The sequence below is a fragment of the Pelodiscus sinensis genome, chromosome 4 (assembly GCF_049634645.1).
Source record: "Pelodiscus sinensis isolate JC-2024 chromosome 4, ASM4963464v1, whole genome shotgun sequence".
In the NCBI taxonomy this organism is placed as follows: domain Eukaryota; kingdom Metazoa; phylum Chordata; order Testudines; family Trionychidae; genus Pelodiscus; species Pelodiscus sinensis.
In genome coordinates this window covers 51,115,149-51,137,929 of record NC_134714.1, presented here as the reverse complement: position 1 = coordinate 51,137,929, position 22,781 = coordinate 51,115,149, and the positions used below count along the sequence as shown (strand labels likewise).

The following is a 22,781-nucleotide window of genomic DNA, read 5'->3' as shown; positions in this document are numbered from 1 at the left end:
AATCTTTGAGAAAAGGGGGCCAATGAAGCGCAAACAATGTGCAAAAAATATCCCAATAGCAAAACCACAATCAAATACTAATCCTTTGCAGGGCAGCCAGCTAAGATTTACAGCAACCCCAGCAAAACCAATGTGTGTAACCCTATGTGTGCAAGTCCCATGCAAGACTGTATGGCTACGTCTATACTGCACTCTTCTTGCGCAAAAGCCTATGCAAATGAAGCACAGATTAGCACATTGCCACGCTTTATTTGCCTAATTAGTTAGTGGCCATTTGTGCAAGAGGCTTTTGCACAAAAACCCTCTTAAGCAAGAGCCATTTTTCCTTAATTTTTCAGGAAAAATGGCTCTTGTGCAAGAGCGGGGTTTTGCACAAAAAGAGCTGTCTTTTGCTCAAAAAGGAGTTGTGTGGTCCCCTGCACAAAAACAGCCCCTATTATGCAAATAAAGTGTGGCAATATGCTAATCCACACTTCATTTGCATAGGCTTTTGCGCAAGATGAGTGAAGTATAGACATAGGTATAATGCACATAGGCTAGCTACCCTCCAGCCTGTTAACCAATCAACTATTGTAGCGGAATGACAAAAATCCTGCTGTTTCTACTAGAATTAGCAACATATACTCTCCTTTAGCCAAAGAAAAGTATGTGAAAGAAAAAACTGTCCAAGTTAATCCTAAAATTTAAATGTTACTGCCCCCAAACTGTTACTATTTTTAATCATGTAAACTGAACAGGAAAAGTCAGTGTTACTTGCATTAAAAGTAAAGGACTGGATTCAGGCTTTTTCTACCAAAGTTAAAATAAGTTAAGAGGTAGGCTGTCTGAAAATTTAAGTCATATTTTAATGGGCAGATTTCATCACATCAGTATTTTATTATATTTTCTAAGGTCACATTCCTGCAAATATTGTGTGTGTGTGTGTGTGTGTGTGTGTGTGTGTGTGTGTAAAACTTTAAGCACAGGTAACCCAATAACTGATTTGCATGGGATTACTCATGTGCCTAAAGTTGTGTGGGCTTAAACATATTGCATACAACAACAATGAGAACTGATGTTACTAGTCAATTAAAAGGCTGATATTCCAAACAAGAATTTTGTTTCATTAAGTTCTGATAGTCATAAGAACATTGTCTTTTGTTTTGAGAGCAGCTTTTATATATAAAGAGACTGGATAATGTTTGACACACATTTCCACTTTTAGTCTGGGAATTAATCATTCTGCACACAAGTAAAAATCCACAAGATCATGATAGTCCTAGAACTATATTTTAAATACTATTTTTAAAACAACTGCAACCAGATGTGCTGATAGACCATTTGAATGGACAACTCTGTTAATACTATTGATAATGAAATGTTTTGTTTAGCATGGTAATATCCCTGACTTTTTCCATACATAGAACAAGAGCTTAAGTGGGTGGAATTTTATTAAGCTCTTAAACAGCTGTAGTTCAGATGGCGTAGGAATGACTTTCTGGCTGCGATGAGTCACTGAGGATTAAAAAAGTGACAATTGAAAGTGTTATTACAGCAGTTGTGTGTAGACTAGATGCTATTGTGTAGGAGGAGTTAAAATTAAGTTGGCTTTCTTTCAATTTAAATTGACAAAACAAAGTCTATTATGAAAGATATTAGTCTGTGGAAAAAATAGGCTTTTGTTCAAGTTTGTCTATATCTCCAGAAACCCAAGAGTCTGGAGACAAATTTCCTGAGTTAAGCAAATAGAGTCCCCTTTTGATTAGTCTGTTTATTTCTGGGGAAACTGACATACAGTGATACAGGGAATTTTCCACATAAATCCATCGGACATTTTAATGTTTACTAAAATGGCAGTTTCAAACTTTAACTTTGGACACCTTTAAGAAATTAAGAAAATATTCAGTATTATTTAAATGAATATTTTAGGTGAAATATTCATAAATGTTTGTCTACACTGTAAAAAGAATGATAGAATGGAAACCTAATAGGGTTCATTTCAAATAGTTATCACAATAATAAAGAAGCCCTCTCTAGAATCATGAGCTACGTCTACACTGGCCTCTTTTACAAAAGGGGCATGCTAATTTTAAACTTCGTAATAGGGAAATCCGCGGGGGATTTAAATATCCCCCGCGGGATTTAAATAAAGATGTCCGCCGCTTTTTTCTGGCTTGGGGAAAAGCCAGAAAAAAGCGTCTAGACTGGCCCAATCCTCCGGAATAAAGCCCTTTTCCAGAGGATCTCTTATTCCTACTTCAAAGGGCTTTATTCCGGAGGATCGGGCCAGTCTAGACCCTTTTTTCCAGCTTTTCCCCAAGCCAGAAAAAAGCGGCGGACATCTTTATTTAAATCCCGCCGGGGATATTTAAGTCCCCCGCGGATTTCCCTATTATGAAGTTTAAAATTAGCATGCCCCTTTCGTAAAAGGGGCCAGTGTAGACGTAGCCATGATGTATTGACTCTCATAGCAAATTCACAATGATGAACTTAAACACATACTCTAGTAGCACTTTAAAGACTAACAAAACACATAGATGGTATCATGAGCTTTTGTGGGCACAGCCCACTTCTTCCGATGACTGGAGTGTTGGATGTCAAGAACCAAGAATGAAGGGGGAGGGGGAGGGGGAGGAGAGAAAGAGGCAGTGAGTGGATAAGTTTCAAAGGGAAAGCGGACCCAGTCTGTAACAGGAAAAACAACAAATAGTCTATTCACACCTTAAAGACTAGATAGTTAAGAGACTGATAATCATTAGTTTGCACTTGGAAAGGAAGAGTACTAACAGATTCTATACAGACAGCAAGACCCATTGGCACCTTCCTGTGTTGGTCGATAAAGTCCCAGCTGTCCAATATGATTTAAACCATGTGCATGAGAATTAGTTTTCAGTCCTCCATCCAGAAGGTATGAGCAGAGGAAGAACCAAGGGTTAGTGTACCAACATTAGGCTGACAAATATTGTGGAATTTACAAGTACACCCAGTATTCTATTTAATATTAGAGATATAATCATTTTAAAATAGCCTCCAGAGGCAGAGATGTTCATGAAACAGAAATTGTTTTCAGACACTGAAATTTCCATGCCAGTACCTAGTCCAGAAATTACTTAATGAAGGGTAATAACATCACCAAGTAGAGAGATGTTAGAGGACTGTAGGGTTGGGATTCACAAGGGGGACTCAGGTACTTCATTGCCTAGTGTTTAGCTGTTGTGATCCCAAGTAGAATACACAATCCTGAGTCAAGAGTCCAGACTACTCATATGATGCCTGAGGAACTAGGTGCCTAAGAGTGGGAGCAGCACACTGAACAAGGAGGTGCCTAAGCTGGTGAGTCAAATGCTGAGAGTTGAGACCACTCAAAAGGTGTTAGGTTCCTAGACACCTTTTTTAATCTGGCCTCTAACATCCTTTGAAATCAGTGCAAGTTAGGACCCTGTGGATCTGAGCCTAGGTATGTAAATGCCACCTGAAGGGAGGCACCTTCCTCAACTTAGGATTCAGAGCCATGAACCCACTCCTGGAGTTGGATGCTTAGGTGTGGTCAGCCATTTGTCAGGAAAACTGAAAAGCAGAAATCCTCCCACACCTTCCCAACAACCACAAAGTTCAGTTCAATGATTTACATCTTGGCTGCACCTATACTGGCAAGTTTTTCCACAAAAGCAGCTGCTTTTGCGGGAAAAACTTGCCAGCTGTCTACACTCGCTGCTTGAATTTCCGCAAGAACACTGACCATCTCATGTAAGATTGTCAGTGTTCTTGCAGAAATGCTATGGTGCTACCGTTCGGGCAAAAGCCCTCTTGCACAAATGCTTTTGCGCAAGAGGGCCAGTGTAGACAACGCGGTATTGTTTTACGCAAAAGAGCATCTAGATTGGCACGGACACTTTTCCGCAAAAGTGCTTTTGCAGAAAAGCGTCTGTGCCAATCTAGATGCTCTTTTCCGTAAATGCTTTTAACGGAAAACTTTTCCATTAAAAGCATTTGCGGAAAATCATGCCAGTCTAGACGTAGTCCTTGGGCTTTGTCAAGTAGAAGGGGGGGTGTTTGTATAGAAGAGCAAGGACAATGATAGACAGCTGTCCCCACCATGGCGTGGGCATAAGCAGAATGAAATACCTGTGTATGTGGATGGAAGAATGTAACAGCAGAGGACAGGCATTGTGAGACTTGCAAGAAAGGAAAAATGAGCCAAGACTGCTCATTGTCTAAAGGTGAATGTTTGCCAAGAGCAGCATGGGAAAAAGAGGTGGGAAGCGAATTGTGAAGGGAAGTGTGGAGTTTGCTTCAGAAACGGGAATGAACACCCCTTGGGACACTACTAAATCAAGGTATGCAATCTCTCTGGAATGGTAGCTGCTAGCCAAGTTCAGGCTACAGGTGAGCCATCTGGTGCTGGAATGAGGGCAGAGTAGCAATGGAATGTTGCTTGGTAAGGAGGGACTAGCATGTTGGATGTGGAAAAATGTGACCACTTCCATCTCTAACAAAAATGTACCTCAAGCCATTAAGGTACGTAAGTGTTGCTCCCCTCAGGGCTGGACTGCATTTCTCACATTATGCACAATGTGCCTCTGATGTCATGTGACCAGCATTCATCACTGAATCTAAGCCATGGGTTGAATCATTAGCTTCCCTATCTGGACCTGCTATTGACTAAGAGTGCAAAATAGATGCTGAACCACACCCTCCTTGGTCTACACTAACAACTTACATATGCATAGCTGAACTGAGATGGGGATAACAAATCCACACACTTGAAAATGTCAGTATGCCAACCACCAACCCAGTGTAAACAGTGCTAGGTAGAGGTTAGAATTCTTCCATTAACCTATACACAGCCTGTCCAGGAGATGAGTTAATGACAGTGGCAAGAGAATCCCTCCCATCACAGAGTGTCTATACTGATGCATGACAGCTGTGCTGCTGTAGCATTTTTAGTATAGACATACCCTAAGGACCTTTGAAAAAAAAAAAAAAACTTAGGGCAGAGTGAGTACGCTGTCAATGGTGTGAATATAGGGTAGAAGAACCATATGTGACCACCTTTCTTTGAGCTCTGGTCATACTATCAAATAACATTCTTGGCAAGCAAGTTCCAAGGAGCCAGTAGTAAAGACAAAACACCAAACAAACATCATCATCCCCCAACGGTTGAAAGATGAGTTTGCAAATTGGCATGTAAAGTTTCTTTCTGCTCCAGAGCAATAAACAATCCCCAACATACAGCGAAGAAAGACAGGGAGCAAAGCTGAAGCTAAGATTGGTCTGTTGAGCAGAGTGAAAGACTGAAGAATGGCAACAGGTGAGACAAGACAGAAGAGAGGTTTATCTTCTTCCCCTGTAGTTTGGTGCTGAAGCTGGAAGCAGCCATAGTCCTTAGAAATTGACATAAAAAACCTCCCATTTCATAGAATAGAAATAGGAAAAACAGAACATGTTTTATTTAAACCCCTTTTCTGAAATCACATTTGTTCAGTGAATACAATAGAAAGCATGTATAGATCCCCCTCCCCCCCAATGTTAAACTTGTCATTGATTTGCCAAAGCTGAAGCAGGTAAGAGAAGTTAATGGAGAAGTTTCAGATAGCACAAAAGGACCATATTTATATTAGACATGATGGATATCGTGCAATTGATAGTCATACAACCATGTGAAATCTTAGCCATTACACAACTATTCAGTAGTCCCAGAGAGCAGGGCAGAGAAGGCAGCCAGTACACTCCGGTCCCACTCCCAGGGAGTCCCATGCCAACCCATGATGATGTCTCTAATAGAGGTAGCAGCATGGGGTGGCAGCTGGGAGCAGGTCCAAGAGTGGAGCTAGTTTAAAAACCAGAGGCAGTAGTATGGGGTGGCAGCAGCTACCTGTAGTGAGCCTGGGCCTGCTCAGGACAGAGGCCAGTCCACAGCAGCAGCCTCTGCCTTCTCCCCACCCCCACCCTATGCTGCTGCCTCTCTTAAGATGGCTCCCCTACAGAGCCAACTCCTGCCTGCCTCCCCCCTTCCTTTGGGGGGGGGGGGGAGACGAGGGAAAGCGGGTCCCGCAGGAGCCAGTGCACACATTGGCTCCAGCATGCCCCCCTCACTCTCCCACTGCTGCCTTTCTATCAGAGGCAGCAGCATGAGCGGGGCAGGTGAATGTGGTACGCATAGGGAGCCTGCTTAAAGCCAGCTCCTCACAAGCACCACCTCCCACTCCCTACCCCTTTGCTGCCTCTTATACAGAGGCAGCAAGAGGAGGTGTATTCAACAGGATTACTGGGTAAAGATTAGGCATATCAGTTAATCGTTTACTCAACTATAAGATAACATCCCTAAATCAAATAACTTCAGATGAATCATCTTTCACCTGCCTCATTTCACTAGGCAAATATTGAAGGTTTTTAGTACATTAAACATTTTTAAAATGAAACTCTTATTAAATTCTATTCCTTAGTAAAGGATTGTAATTTAATGAAATCACTCTTCACTCTTTTTCTGTGTAAATTACAAGAAACTAATAGCATATCACCTTATAGAAGTAGGTAAGTTTGAAACTTGATCATTCCATTAGACTAAATAAGAGCAGTTAAGGGGGAGAGGAGGATGTAAAATAGTCAGACTTGAAAATGCTGATATCAGTCACAAATTAACAGGCTAAGAATCTTATTTACCAGAAATGCAGAGTACACAGATATGCTTTTATGGTCTACACCACAGCTGATAGTATACTTCCCAACCTGGGCAGTCTCCCCCTCATGCTAGTTCTACTAGTGCACTAGCAATGTGCATGTTCAGATAGCCTGTGGCACCACCTGTACTGCAAAATTTACACTGCAACTTCCGTGCTCACTGAATGACAGCTAGCATGCCTGTCTACACTGGCTGGTAGGCACTGTCCCATTTGCAGTGTAGACATTCCCTTAGCATTATTCATTGTCACATTGAAGTTTGAGGTATCTTGCTGATTGCATTTTTCCATCTGTATTAAACTATTCTTTCCATAAAATCCATCAGCTGGAACTGAACTCTGACAAGGCTACAGTAAAGACTTTGCCTGGAGATTAATCATTCAAATTATGGCATAATGTCAGTGCCTCAACTTCTCTAATGGAGAAGACAACTGCAGTTATACATTCCCACTCACACTTTGACATGTGGCTAACACATAACAAGGTGAAAAACATTACATTTGACACGGGTATTAGTGCTACAAAATGTAACCTAATCTCACAGGGCAGATTTACAAATACCTACACATGTACATTCTAATCAGACTTGAACGTGATATGCTTAAAACCAAGTCAGGTAAGATTTTCCTCTGAATTAGTCGTCATGCAGTTCAATACTTGTAAGTAAAAATAACTTAACTTGAAATGTTTCTAGATAATGTTCAACTTGGATAGAGTGCACATCATTTTGGATGAAATGGTGTTAAATGGCTGCATCGTGGAAACCAACAAAAACAGAATTCTTGCACCTCTACTTGTCCTTGACAAAATGGCAGAAAGTTAGAAACAAGCCTTCTGAGGAATGGATTTTACAAAGCATTCCGAAAACCTCAAAACTCCATAAAACTATTGACTGAGACTGCCAAACGTGAAATCTTGCAGCATTTCTGTAACACACTGAAAGATACCTAATGCACCTTCCCCTTTTCTTCCTTTCTCCTCTGATCCTAGAAAATATGACATGCCACTGTTAAGATAAAAGTCAGGGGTGAGGGGACAAAAGGAACTTATTTTTCAGAGGTAAATGTCAGCTGACACTTGTCTTGCTAAAAGTAAGCTTTTTGTGTTAGTATTTATAATTTTTTTTGGAGGGGAAGGGAGGAATATTCTTGGTGCCTTGTAATTTTGACATACCCACAGCCATACAAGCACTACAAGAATACAGCTGGCAAGTATGCTGCTGTGCTGTAGGTGCTTAATAGAGCAATGGAAATGTTTTCAGCTGGTGTGTAAATCTACCTACTAGCAAGGTGGAATCTCTCTCTATAGTGGAGTTGAGGATGACTTAACTATACTGTACAGAGTATATTTTTCATAGCCCTGAGTGATGTAGCTAGGTCAACTTAAATTTTAGGTACAGACCAGGCCTCATTCATTTCCAGAAAAAAGGGAGATATGGAGAAGGTGAGTTAGAAAATGAGCATAATTCCAAGTTGTTTCAATTCTTGATTTAATATTATTCAAATTTGTTTATAAGTATGTATCTCAAGTTCAGTCTTCTACTAGATTGTCTTCACAAGAGCAGTTGTGTTGTAGGTTTTTATATAAAAGTGATTGCCAAATTTGTATTTTCACAATAGGTGTGGAGAAAGCAAATACAGAAGAGTTATTTATTCCTTTCCAGAACACAAGAATGAGGAGGAGGAGCAGGGGTTACCAAATGAAATCAATAGGTGGCAGGTTTAAAACTATCTAAAGGAATTATTTCCTCTCACATTAACCTGTGGAACTCCTTCCCAGAAGATTTTGTGAAAGCCAAGAAAATAACAGGGTTCAAAAAAAGAGAGATACACATTTATGGAAAGGACCATCAATGGCTGTTAACCAGAATAGACAGGGATGGTGTCCCTAGCCTCTGTTTTGTCAGAAGTTTGGCATGGTCGACAGGAGATGGACCATTTGATGATTACTTGTTTTGTTCATTCCCTCTGAGACATCTCAGATTGCCCACTATAAAAAGAATACTAGGTTAGATGGATCTTTGATTTGACCCAGTATGGCCATTCTTATTCAAATACTGTAGTTAGCTGTAATAAGGTTTTTGAATACTATGGAAGTTGCAACTAAACTATTTGGACACTTCATGCTATTGTGGTATTATGGTAAAACAAAGGTTAATTGTTCTTTATCATACTAAGAAGGAAGTTGCTACTTAAGTAGTTTAATTTTCTTAGTGTAGCATATTAGTATTTTGCTTAGGATCTTGAAAATAAAGGCTTTCCTTTTCACAATGGTATTTTTCCATTTACACTTCAGTGTCCTTGTTTGTAATACCAGTATTTTTTCACATCTGTAGAATTACAGTTTACTCCCAGCTGGGAAAGCCAACAAAATTGTTGGTAATGGCATCAATAAACTAATTTTTTCCCCCTCCGATCCACAGCATACCATTCATTTTTCCCCCAAGTATACTCATGACTCATCCAAGTCTTCACTAAAATCAACAGTAGAGGCACCTTAGATTTGAGTTTTCTAATACTGACCGGATGTACCCAAATTAATCCAAAAATCTTTAGGAGCAGCAGAAAAACAGCCTGAAAGTAAAATATTGTGACATGGACAACTGTCCTCCTTCCTTTACAAAAGTCACAGAAGAACTTCAGTAATTACTTGAATTTTCTAATCACCTAGTACTGTAAACTAGGTTTACGCTGGTATTGAGAAGCAAAAGCCTCCATATTTAAATTATCCATCTTCATTTCCTTTTAGACTATCATATTTAAAGTAGGTCCCAGTGGATCTTACACCATCCATTTGGTAATTGTAAATTAACAGCCAGCTACATAGAGAAAGTGAAAATTGTTTTGTCTGTACACTTTCATTCTAGCACCCTCCCTGTCAGGCACTCTGACCCAGCCTCCAACAACTGTATTTTACTTTTTCTATTTATTCACCTCTTAAGTAATTACTTACATTTCATGACAAGATTCTACTGTAAAAAGTTTGATGGGTTCCAGAGATCCACTTAAAATGGTCATCTGATGGGTTCATCATACTACTATGTCCACCTTTTTGCCCTCTCGGGTGCTCCACTACTCTGTCTTGCTGATCCAAAAGCTGTGGTCTCCCCCAGCAAAGGCACAGAGTTGGGGTCACAGCCCAGAGCAGATAATTCAGCTTGGGGAAGGCTCAGTCATAGGGACTTCACACAATGTCCAGGAGCACAGCCCCAACAGAACCAGAACCCCCAGGTCAATCAATCCTTCTTACTAATATTTTTACAAAGCAAGCTCAAAAGTCTGCTTCTTTTATCAGTGAAAGAAATATGCATAGCTGTAGTCCTCACCTTCTGCCCCAGTAACCATTATTTACACTGGGTTGAACACAAGGGTGACATTAAAAATAAAAAGTAGGATTTAACTTGGCAGCCTCCTACTTTGGGCCTGATCCTTCTCCATGTTCAGTCTTAGGTGTTTCCATCAGTCCTCTGGTGGTAATCAGGAGGTGTCTAGGTGTCTCACAACTGCCAACTCTCCCATTGTTTAGTTCTCTCTCTCTCTAGAGATTTTTCCCGAAAGTTGTGTTCAGCTGAAACTCTTTCATACCCTTATGGAAAAGTGTTTCATTCCAAAATGTGTTGGCAATACCACGTCTTGGCAGTACCAAGCCTAATCCAGTCTTACAGTAAGCATGAGACTATTCATAAATCATTACCATCTGGAGATGGGAAACACCCCAGTTGAAGACTGATACAGTTATTATTCCGATAATCCAGCACCTTTTGGACCCAGGGGATGCCGGATTATCAGATATGCCGGACTTTCAGAAGGGGGGGGCTATGAGGGGTCTGGGGTGGGGTGGGAGGGGATGCCACCCCAGACCCCTCATAGCCCCCCCTTCCGATAGTCCGGCTCTGCCCCAGGCGTCCCTGATTCAGCCGCTGCTTGTCAGTTTCAGCAGCAGCTGAATCAGGGATGCCTGCAGCAGGGCAGCCAGAGTGCTGCTGGGTTGGTCCGGTAGCGCCGACCCTTGGCGCGGCGAGACCAACCCAGCAGCACCCCAGCTGCTCTTGGGGATGCCTGGGGCAGAGCAGCTGGGGTGCTGCCAGGTTGGTCCGGCAGCGATGCTCCTCGGCGCTACTGGACCAACCCGGCAGCACCCCAGCTGCTTTGCCCCAGGCGTCCCCAAGTCAGCCGCTGCTGAAACTAACCAGCGGCTGATTCCAGGAAGCCGGGGCATAGCAGCTCTACCTTGGGCTTCCAGGAGTCAGCCTCTGGTCAGTTTCAGCAGGGGCTGAATTGGGGACAGCTGGGGTGCCGCCGGGTTGGTCCCGCAGCCCCGAGGGGCAGCACTACAGGACCTACCCAGCAGCACTCCAGCTGCTCTGCCCCCGGCTTCCCCGATTCAGCGGCTGTCTCGGGGAAGCCGGGGGCAGAGCAGCCCCAATGGTCCAGCTGCCCAGAGTACTTCCGGGTTCCTGATGGTGCCAGACCATCAGGAGTGCCGGACCATCAGATGCCGGACCATCGGAGTTTTACTGTACATGGAGAAGACTGAGAAATATGCATTTTTCTTGTAAGCTTTTCATTGTTTCAGGATACTTCCGGTAAAAGCATTTACTTCACCTTTGTAAGCAGTTACTGACTATCACAACAAAATTACAATACATTGTTCAATCACAACAACGATTGCACCCTCAAAAAAGTTTAATCAATTGCCTCTTGTGGGGTAGTCACTCACTCTGATGCCATATGCAAACTTAGTATCATTCAGATCATATCTGAAAAATACCAAAGACACTGTGCAGCACTACTGATATGTGCCAAGCCGGTTCTCAGAAAGTTACCCTGCATATCTGAATACCATTGCTTATTCAACAGACAAGCTAATGAACAGACCACTTTGCTCTTATCCCCCAATTCCTATTTTTTATACTTAGAAAAACAAACCAATTTTTTCAGGATACTTAGAGTTGATCAAATTAAAATAAAGATGTCTAGTTTATGTATTCACATTTGAGGAGACAAATAGTCACAGACACTTTTGTACGCTGCAAACATTTTAATGATTATTGAGCATACACATTGGAAATTTTTTTAAATTTCAAACTGCAACAAGTTAAATAAATGTTTATAATATACAAGGAAAGTACAACCAATAGTAAAACTTGCTTTAAGTGTGCCTTGCACCAGGAACCAGTGTTTTTTATTTTTAATAGCTTTATTGTTGAGCTGCATAAGCCACACTTAAGGATTTCATCTTTAGGCAGGGCATTTAAGAAATTAAAATATATTCCCAGTTGAAAGAGAGAGAGAAAAAAAAAGATTGTGCATGATTATATGCAAGAACAAAAACAAAAAACCTCAAATGAAAACAAAAACCACTAGAATACTCCAATAGTGCAGGCACCATTAAAAAAAGAATGAAAAAGCTTGTGATGCCCATTAATTCTAAGATTTAAGGAAGCAAGTTTTTGACCAGTTAGTTTAAAGCCAGCAAAACAGGGATCGGTGATGGCAACTGTAGTGTACAAGGTGTATTAAATGACAAACTTTACACAAATACACTTAGAAATTTATATCAGTGAACACTGAAAATCTTAAGATCTGCTCTTTGGAACAGTCAAAGCGAACCACCTTAATTTCCAGTCGTGCAAGCCCTTGAAGCATCACACAGTGTTCTGTGTCATTTACTTGCTGGCTGTGTAGTTACAGGGATTTGTTTTGTCATTAGCAGCTAACAAACTTTTTCCATGTGTTCCTAAAGCCTCACAGGTGGAAAAAAGGTAAGTCTCATCAGAGCACAGCGTGGAGATCATATTTTCTGCACACAAACACAAGAGGCTTCACTAATATAAAAAACAGTTTCTCATGTCCATGTTGCACAGAGCAGTTCAATTGAGATGAAAGCCTTTTTCCATAGTAGCAGCTAGAAGACGCTCCCTCATTATCTCCTCAGAGGAATACTCAGGCAACTTAAGGTAATGCACACAGGTATTCACAGATGGATAACTTGCATCTGTAGCGTCAACCTGAGAATAAGGAAGGATGAATATTACTTATGTACATAAAAATAAATAGGTCCTTTCTCCTTTGTCAAATTTACAATCTACTTCATGGTGGAGTTGATTGAGAATTTTTTCACAGTTTTGTTGTTGATGTGGAAAAGTTCAAATTGCCACAACTGTAATTTTTTGTGTAACTCTCTTTGGAAATGTTTCCCAAGTCCAGGAACTTGTAGTCAAATACAAAGAGAAAGAAACCCACATCAGTATAGCAAACAGACTAGAGTTTAGAGTATACATCTGGGATGTGGGAAAGCCACGTCCCTACTCTAAATCAGGCAAGAGCGAGGACTTGAACCTAAGCATCCAACTTATGTGATTTCCTCACCCACTGGGCTATTTTTTGAAACCTCTGAAAATTTTCACAAGACGGGAAAACTGTTTCCCATTCAGCTCTACCTCATATATAAAATACTGAAATACCAAAGGATGAGAGTAATCAAACAGACAAAGTGTACCTAGTTTGTGTACATATTTCCTTAGTTCCTTTTTATGAGAATACTTGTGAGTGTACAAAATCACGCAAGAGCTGAAGTAGAATTTAGTACTGAAAGGCTAACAAAATAGTGAATGTTGATGAGGAAGTATAAGATTTAGGGTGTGTCTAGACTACAGAGTTTTGTCGACAAATGTGGACTTTTGTCGACAAAACTAAACCTGCGTCTACACTACCTCTGAGTTCTGTCGCCATAACGTCGACAGAACTCAGCAGTTTTGTCGAAGTTGGTAAACCTCATTTTACGAGACATAACGCCTTTTGTCGACAGAGTTCTGTCGACAGAAGGTGTTATTGTATCTAGGGTTGTGTCTAGACTACAGGGTTTTGTCGACAAAGCAGCTTGCTTTGTCGACAGAACTGAATGTAGTCTAGACACTCTTTGTCGACAGAAGCTTTGTCGACAGTATCTGTCGACAAAACTTCTGTCGACAAAAGCTTGTAGTCTAGAGGTACCCTAAGAATGAGTTTTATTTAAGTGGCAGCCTTCTTTTGTGAGGAGAAAAAAGCTTAAGTTGAGAAGTACCCTGAAGAGCCTATACCTTGCGTACAACAGTGAGCCGGGGGTGTAGGTTAGCCAGTCCTCCTGGTGGGAGTGTTGAACAGCCAGTAGTGAACTGGAGAAATGCTTTTCTTTCATCTGAAGACATACCGCACAAAACTCTCACAAATCGAAGGAATCCAGGACTAAAAAAAAATAAAAATATATGATCAACAAAATGTGATGAACGGAAGCGAGTTTTGTAAGATGAGACATTAAAACCAATGACTTTAGACAAACTTAAATGGCAACTGTTTAAAATATTCATGCTAGTTTCTTAAAGCAGCCTACATTTATAAGAAAGAAAATCTATTTTTTCATTTATTTGCCAAATGTTATATGGCAAAACGTATGGGGGACATATCACTTCTTGAAGAAGGAATTAATGGGACTACATTTATTCCTTATGTATAAAGTGGTAGTCAAGTAGAGTGCCAAGCCTGCTCTTAACAGAATCCACACACATTGGACCTTGTCTCAGTTACACAAAGTGTCCTTTAAAGTCATTTCACATCACTGGAGTTGTGCAAACGGGCACTTGTGTAACTGAGAATTCAAACTTTAGTGTACAAACTTGCTCACTTGCTGTGTTCTCACATTATTGGTAACTCAATTAAAATGTAAGCTTCAGCTTAAAATTTCTCCCCCAATGTCTCTACAGACACTGTTTTAAATGCTGGTTCCCTACAAAGAGATAGTCACACATCCTTTATATCAGTAAGGAGAATTAATGAACTTCACGCTGTCAATATACCAGCAGTGCATCAGCCAGTATATTCTAGCAAAGCTCAGAATGAGCCTACATCAAATTTATGTAATCTCTAAAGGTTACAGGGAAGGAATCACGATTCTGTCAGTCTACTCTTAATTGTTTTACTCTCACTTTTCTGCTTTTTTACCACAACAAACTCCTCTTTCTCCAGAATTAAAATGATCTATTGGAGAAATACAAAGAGTACATCCACTGTGACACTTGTTCCACATAGTCTTCACGCTGATCAGCAGTCCCCGCATTTTACAATCTTTATTCAGATGTTGTTGTTACACATTTCTTAAGCAATGTGAAAAGCAAAGTTAGACAAATAGTTACCTATCTCGTGTATAGCCAAGTTTAGGTTCCGTATAGTTAATGATATCCTCAGCTGCCCAAGATGGTGACTGATTTCCACAAAGAATCATCTGAACTTCCTCATGGCTGAAGGAACTCAGTTTTTCCATTGGGAAGACTCGATTGAAACCATCTTAATTTATAAAGATATAGGTAAAAAGATACAGTCACAAGAATATAACTACAATAAGTTCAACTTCTGAACATTAAATCAGAACTAATGTTTTTAAACTATGATTCTTTAAGTCCAATGAAGAAATAGGATTATGAAACTTAAAGCAAGAGTTAATAATGCTTTAAGGCCAATATTATAGTGAATGCTACAGTCTGCCTAGTTCAATTGCTTGCTATGCCATCTCTCTTTTAAAAAAATAAAAGTTTTTAGGTTAAATTGAATAAATCATCTATTCTTAAATGAGACGGTGCTTGCCTTAGAACTGGGACTTGTGTGTATACATGTTGACTACAGCATACGCCACAATAGTATATGCTGGAGACTTTAAAATGTGTATTTCCATTTCTATATTGACTAACACTGGTAGTGGTTAGGAATCTTTTTTTTTTTTTTTTTTAAACCACAAGCAGTTTGTTTTTAACATTGTGGCTTTGGATGCCAATGTATCCAGTTAAACGTGCACATAATGTGCTATAATAAAGTTACCTCTGAACGCATCCATCTGTTTCTGTATGCCAGTCTGCATGCAGAAGTCAAACATTAATTCCACATACTCCTCTGCATTATCCATAGTTACCATCTAGAGAGAAAATATACAAGATTCAATCACACATTAAACATTGCTGAGATGGAATACTGTTAAAATCTTGTAAGGAGGTTTGTTTCCTAACCTCATCTTCACCATTTGGTTTGAGATCCACAGCTGTAAACCCATATACTCTGGATGATGGGCAGAACTGGAAATTCAGACTGCAAAATAAAAGGACACATATTAAATAGATTATTCAAATCAGTGGCTGCTCTTGCAGCAAACATTAGATTTGTCATCTAAAAAAGGTTACTGTCTTTTCTCATTACCATGAAAACAGCTGGTGGATCATTTTATAAAAGGATGTGTATGCCAACACCATATCAGAAAGTTATGCAATAGACTACATGATAAAAAAAAGATTGTTTCAATGGATTTCTGTATTTACACATATTGTTCACTTTTTCTACTCTTTTGACAAGTGTCTAACTTTCCAACAGTTAAACATAAAATACCTTTATAACTGAATTTTTAAACCTGTTTTTAAAATCCTATGAAGAGAAACAAACATTCCCAATATTTCCAGGGTTAATATTAACAGTAGCATGAAGCCACTCAAGTTTCTGGGAATTTAGGGCCTGGCTCTGCACAAGGCTCAGCATGGATATACCCCCTTAGCACTCATGCAACCTCTCTGCAGTCAATGGGAACATGACTGTGTTGCAGGCATCTGCCTGTGCCAATCCTGTGGCAGGACTGAAAATATACATGATTCTGGAGATCTGTAGAATGTGTGTTAATATTGTGGATTCTGCTTTCACACACAAACCTGACATGTTAATTTATATTCATAGAAAACCTGTGTAAAGCACTATGAAGTCTGGGTTCCAAAATAAATATAAACAGTATATATTTGGTCTTAAGCTTTTTAAAAAACACAATTATAATAAAGGTATTACCAGTTAATGCTACATAAAGGATGTTTCAAAAATACATCATAAATATGCTTGATGTTTTATTTTCTTAGTAAAGAGCTTCACAAACCATATCAAAATTAGGGATTTGACAATTTAACCAGTTAACTAGTAGGGCTGGAGCAGCTCCCTGCCTGTGCGGTGCCCTGGCCTGGCACAGGCAGGGGATGCCCCAGCGTCGCACAGGGCAGCCTCTTTATCCACCCGGAGCAGCCCCCGCACTCAGCCCCTTTAATTGGTTAGCCAATTAAACAGGATTTTACATCCCTAACCCCAATAAAGTTATGATTTCATCCACCAATGAAATGGAGTCAGTTCTGGGGTCCACACAGAAGGACTGCATAGTCCTCAGTAATAATTTAATATGGGAACTGAAATAACATTTTCAAGGTGACATTACGTAAGATTTTAAGGATACAGAATGTAATTAACCAACCTGTGATGGCACCACTATTTTTAATTAAAAATATCACAGCAGGGTTCAGAAATGCAACTGAAATATGTATTTTCTGAATGTACACATAGATATTAGTAATTCCACTATGCAGAACTGTGTACACAGATGTATGTATAAATATGAAAATTAATTCTCTTACCCTAAATCCTCTATGCTAAGTGGAGGTCCAGAACCTGAGGGGTTCTTCAGCATTAATTCCTGTAGTTTTGTATTCTTTTCGTCTTCTGAAAGGCCTTTGTTACTTAAAATTTGCCGTCTTTTAACTGCAAGGTCTTTAATATCTTTTAAAAATCTGGCTCTGTGTGGGTTTACTAATTCAAAGTCCTCCCATGTTAAAATTCCATTAAACCAAGCAGGGGGTTTAGGTTTTGGTGGATCAAGGATAAATTCTGATTTGGAGTCTTCTTCAAAACTTCCCACTGACAATGAATCATGTCCCTCTTCTGTAGAAGCCTCTGACTGGCTTTCAGTGCAGTGCAAGTCTCTGTCACCCCGTGACTCATAGATCAATTTACTCATATTACTTTTAATGTCACCCATACACATGAGTTTAAAGAAAGGTTTAGAAATAGGCAAATCTACCAGTCTGTTATCCTGAATGCATTTAGCCAAGAAAATTCCAAGGAAATGAAAGAGTTTGGTTATTCTTTCAAGTTCATCACTATCTTGTGGAAATGGTGCTGTGAAAAGTCCACATGATCTCTGTACATAGTATCCAGGGGGTTTTAATCCACCTCCAATATCAACCTGGTTTTAAGGAAAAAGGGGAGGGGGAAAATTGAAGCTTTGTGTAAGTTAATTTTAAATATATACACTATGTTTATATTGGTCTATTTACCTTCTCAGAAGAAAAACATTTTATAAACATCCTTCAATTTAAACAAATCTATAGAAGTGGTCTACTCAAATGTAAAACACTTTGAAGTCCAATACAATTTTAGTTTTCATTGCCAGTTTAAATGTAGATATTGTAATGGTATTTGTGAATACACAGCAACCTAAATATAGCAAAAGCAGAAGAGCAATCTGAATCCTATGTTCTCAGCTCACATCATCAACATAATTACACACACAACCTACATTAAAGGCTCAAGTATGAAAATCAAGCACTCAATAGTTAGATAATGCTAGAATGAAGGCATCAGATCTTCTCATCAACACGGAGAATTTCTTAGCATGGACAAAATAAATATATTTTTACTTCATCTTGTTCTCTAAAACAGCTGAGTGATTTTAGCTGAAGTGTCCCCCTCCCCGCCCTCTCCTCCCCAAATCAATGCAAAGTAGTCACTCTAACCATAGAAAATGTCAGTCTATTTGGTTAAAATTGGACATAATTATAAGCATCAAAAGAGAGTAACATCATCACAGGAAGTATCAGGCAGCCTTGATAATAAGTGGTAGTACCAGACTTGCCTATAACAGATGGACTCAAGACTCGCAAGAGCTACTTTTATTACCATGTAATATTTATTCTTCTCTGAATAGCCACAAGTAAAAATGATCCATACCTGACGTGATTCATCATCCGGAAAATCATCATCACTAAGCCAAGTTCCCAGTTCCGTCCTCTGGAATTCTGCTGCAACCAGTGCATAGAACTCCAATGTAGGCCCCAGGCCTGTTCCTTCTTCTCCTAAAAACTCCACCTGAAATACACAAAATTAAGAATAAAAAGAAATAGTAGAAGAAAAGAAATGAACAACTCATTTGTCCACTAACTATATCAGAGGTTGGCAACCTTTTCAAACCGAAGAGTCAAACTACATCAACATTCAGAACAAGTGGTCAACAGAGAGTTGAATAAGAATGCCCGAAGATATACAACGTAATATTACTGATCATTGACATAATCACTAATAATAGCCTGAATGAAACATTGTACTCAGACTTTATATAATGGGACTTATACTGCTGCATCTTTTCACATATTTCTTTATTGGCCAAATCCAGCTGTATGCACACATTCAAGCTATATGAGTAAGTCACACATTTTTAAAATTTTGAATTTTTCATTTTAATTTAAAAAGTCGCATGTATTTTGGGGATGACGGAAGAACCATATTTGGTTCTGTATTGAGCTATATTTGGTTCTGGAGTCATAGGTTGCAGACTCTATGAACTATATCATAGCTGCCTTCCATAAAAGTTTTTTAAAACTACTCTGCAAGGGAGGACGTATTTTACCTCTAGAACAGACTTCCTGTCTGCGTGAATCTGCATGATATTTTCAGCCCATTCCATCAGGGATTCACCTCGTGGAACTTTCACTCTTTCATGTTTGAGGCGTCCAACTCTGAACTCTCCTGGATCATCCCGTCGCACAGTACTTGTGGTCCTTGTCCGTTCAACCGTGGCCTCACGTCTGTTCTGTAGCCATACGATTGCCCTGGTAACAAAAAAAATTATAGATATTTCTTAAAATTATAAATTAATGTTTATCATTCATGGGAAACCTGAGACGAGTGTGAAAGGCATGCTATTAAGCCATGTTATGTGCTGTATTGATTTGTTGCATTTCTAAATATTTTCAGAGGCACCTAGAATGTTTAGATACACACCTCTTGTTTTATAAATTCAAATAAGTAACAATTCATTTTGCATTAATATTATGCATCACCCTCAACTTCCGGTGTGAAATGAACAATATAGCAAAACACAACACTGTTATAACATTGAATCTGAGTGTATAACTGCTACTAACTGCAGTGGGAGTAAATAAAGAGTAATAATACTTTGCACATATAGTAGTGCTTTATTTCTGAAATTTTCCAAGCACACACTTAAGTTAAAACTCAAACTATGTCTGGGAAATAAGTACACATTATACTCGTCAAAGATGTGTATTTTATGTGACATAATCCAATTCTGTAACCAACTGTCAAGCCAGAAAATGCACAAATAAGGTTGAAACACTGTCATTCCCACCTGTAGTTAAGAGAGAAAGTAAAAACATAAAAGTGTTAAGGATTAACAAAAAAAAAAAAAAGTAATTTGTCACAATTTTCTTAAACATTTAAAATTTCACAAAGAAATTTTCCACAGGAACTGTTCAGTTTTTTAAGTTGTTACAAATTAAACATGAACATCTTATTACAAACAGCTACCCAAAATCTTTTTTTTTTAAATTATCTCATAAAATTAAACAAACTACTCCCTAATTAACCCACTTGCTTGCTTTAACAACAACAAACTACTCCCCTAATTAACTCGCTTGCTTTTTCAACTGTAGGCAAGTCACTTAAAATACATTTGTATAAATCTATCCATCCCACAGGGGTACTGAGAACTTTAATTTTTTTTAAATGTTTTGAAAGCTTCCATAGTTTGAATGATATATTAAGTATTAAGAATAAATTGCATGAGTATGCTCTGCAAAATGCCTTTTTACGCAAGAGCACAGTAAAACATTTATCTTGTATTACATGCATTTTGAACAATGCACACAAAAGCATATTAACAGCCATGTGATAGGATTCACATTTTTCTCTCAGCAATATGACAGACCAAAAATTATTATTTCAGCATCGTGACTAGTTAATAATTCAATCACGGTATTCATATCACATGCTTCAAAGAGGTGTTGGAGACACATTAAAAAGTCACTTGTGGCTTGCTAGCCTTAGTCTACGTATCATTGTTCTAAATATTACTATTCTATAAAAATACCAAAATGTAAACTTTGAGAATTCATGGCAATGTGGAGCTAGAAAAAAAGGATGCTTTTTTCATTAGGCAGAGAAAATGTTCAGTCTCACTGTTTCACACTATGTCCCTGAAGGATCAATGTCAGCATGTTAAGAAACAAAATATTATGAGTATATATAAACAGAAACTGATAAGGAACTTAAGTCTCCTTTTCTCTCTCTCTTCTGCTCAGTACAGGAAATGCTAGGGGCAGCAGAGGATAGATACTATACTGGCATAGTACGGGTATCAATTTTTATTGATGAAACTTTGACAGAGTTGTGCAGATCATCCCAAACTAATGTCAATAAAATCTTTGTAGCATGATGCAGTATGTGACATACATAAACTAAGGGGTTGGAATGTTCCTGAGTATTAAAAATTAGTCTGTTAGTACAGTGGCAATGATACTTCGTTCTTTTCATTACATAAATTCACAAATGTATCTTAAACGTTTACACTGTCTTACAACAATGCTTACCAATGTGGTCTGTGTTGAAATTAAGCACCCACCTGGCCCGATACATACAGTACAGGTGCAAACTAAATTGACATGCTGGTGATCTAAATGAAATTTCCTATGGAATATCAAACCACAGAAAGGCCACCCACCTGGCACGATGCATAAATAAATAATTGTAATTATATCTTAAACACTCTCAAATTTTCCCCTTTTCTAACAAATTAAATTTATTTTGAAAACTCCTTAAATCTGCAAAGAAAAACACATTCTTATGATTTTTCGTGCTAAAGGAGGTCAAAGTGAACTGTAAAACCTAATTAAACATTCAAAGCATCTCAAAATATATTCATTCTGATATGGTCTTGTGTCTTACCTTGATGCTCCAAATGCTGTGCATGTGAAATATAGCTGTCTAGTTTCAAAAGGTATTAAGAATGGACACTTGCTAGTTAACTGTTCACACCAATCTGGCAAAGCTCCGCTTGCTAGTGCCAACGGTTCCTGTAATTTAACAGGGAAGTAATCATTTAAAAAACTAGATCACATTTCGAAGCAACATAATCAACTGATGCATAACACTGAAGGTCACCTCTGAACTGACTTTTTACTTCTCCCAGGTTAAAAAAATCATTTTTAAAATAAATCAGTGAATGTGATGGCTCATGAAGTTTCAAGGACTCTGAGTGCGATATAAAGGCATCAGAGGGCAAACCAGTTACTGAGAAACAGAAAGAACTGCTGGGACATCCATCAACATTGGGGTATTGCAAAGGGGTCAGAGTAGCAGGGCAGACAAGCAGATTATCATCTCATGTGTTATCTCCCAATATTTTTGGCTATAAAAATACTGCCTTCTGAGTTCATCAGAATACCAAGAGACAAAGGGTGGGAAAGAAACATCAAGGACCAACATTTTTCTGCCATAAGAACAGTTTCTCCTAATGTGCTTAATAATCAGGACTTGACAAACGGCTGTGAAACCTACTCGCCAGCCCTGCACTGCTCAAGACCCGCACTGCGCATGCATGCTCCGCCAGTGAACAGAGCGACCGGCTGAAATCTACTCGCCACGGGCGTGTAGATTCAGTGATTTGTCGAGCCCTGTTAATATTGCATCAATGATTAAGCAGAGGATAGATAGTGTAAATACTTGGATGCTCTTTAAAAGAGCATGAAAACTTAAAAAGAAAAATCTGAAGACTTGAGGCAACTCATGTATAGAACATATGGCCATTATCTAGATATCTAGAAATTAAAAAATAAATACAGAAACATATACAAATTTTGACTGACCTTAAAGGACATACACGAAAAAGAGCGGAGCAACTAAAGAATTTTTAAGACACAGAAATGTCAGAATTATTAGATGTGTGTTTCACTCTCCAAGACTAGCATATTTTCACCTTTCATTTTTATTATGCATCAGAAACTAACTACAGTAAAACTCCAGTGGTCAGGCATCCAGTGGTCTGATGGTCCAGCACTAACTGCAACCCGGAAGTGCTCCGGCAGCTGCTTCAAGTTGTTAATCAATTACACTAACTGCGGCTGGATCTGCAGGCAACAGGCTTGCAATTTATCTTTGCTCTATCTATTGCCTCTGGGGGGCAGGAGGGGAAGGAGAGAGAGAGGAGAAGGGGACCGAGGT

The 22,781-nt window shown here is 39.1% G+C and overlaps 2 protein-coding genes across 14 annotated transcripts in view; one reads left to right on the top strand and one right to left on the bottom strand.

Annotated features, from left to right (window-relative positions):
* AP4S1 (adaptor related protein complex 4 subunit sigma 1) overlaps positions 1-19,291 on the top strand; it is a 45,759-nt gene extending 26,468 nt beyond the window's left edge. For 6 of the 7 annotated variants that reach the window (XM_006116375.4, XM_075926981.1, XM_075926982.1 and 3 more), the window contains one exon: positions 7,355-9,075. In XM_006116375.4, coding sequence (XP_006116437.1) covers positions 7,355-7,483 — 129 coding nt within the window. In that variant the 3' untranslated portion in view covers positions 7,484-9,075. Of the gene's footprint in view, positions 1-7,354; positions 9,076-18,471 lie in introns of those variants that run through there. The other variant, XM_075926986.1, reaches the window with a different exon arrangement.
* Positions 11,681-22,781, bottom strand: part of HECTD1 (HECT domain E3 ubiquitin protein ligase 1) — a 101,841-nt gene continuing 90,740 nt past the window's right edge. For all 7 annotated transcript variants that reach the window (XM_075926972.1, XM_075926976.1, XM_075926970.1 and 4 more), the window contains 9 exons: positions 21,507-21,634; positions 19,171-19,372; positions 18,495-18,632; positions 17,123-17,730; positions 15,695-15,773; positions 15,510-15,603; positions 14,831-14,981; positions 13,742-13,886; positions 11,681-12,670 (listed from right to left, as the gene is read on the bottom strand). In XM_075926972.1, coding sequence (XP_075783087.1) covers positions 12,533-12,670; positions 13,742-13,886; positions 14,831-14,981; positions 15,510-15,603; positions 15,695-15,773; positions 17,123-17,730; positions 18,495-18,632; positions 19,171-19,372; positions 21,507-21,634 — 1,683 coding nt within the window. In that variant the 3' untranslated portion in view covers positions 11,681-12,532. The remainder of the gene's footprint in view (positions 12,671-13,741; positions 13,887-14,830; positions 14,982-15,509; positions 15,604-15,694; positions 15,774-17,122; positions 17,731-18,494; positions 18,633-19,170; positions 19,373-21,506; positions 21,635-22,781) is intronic.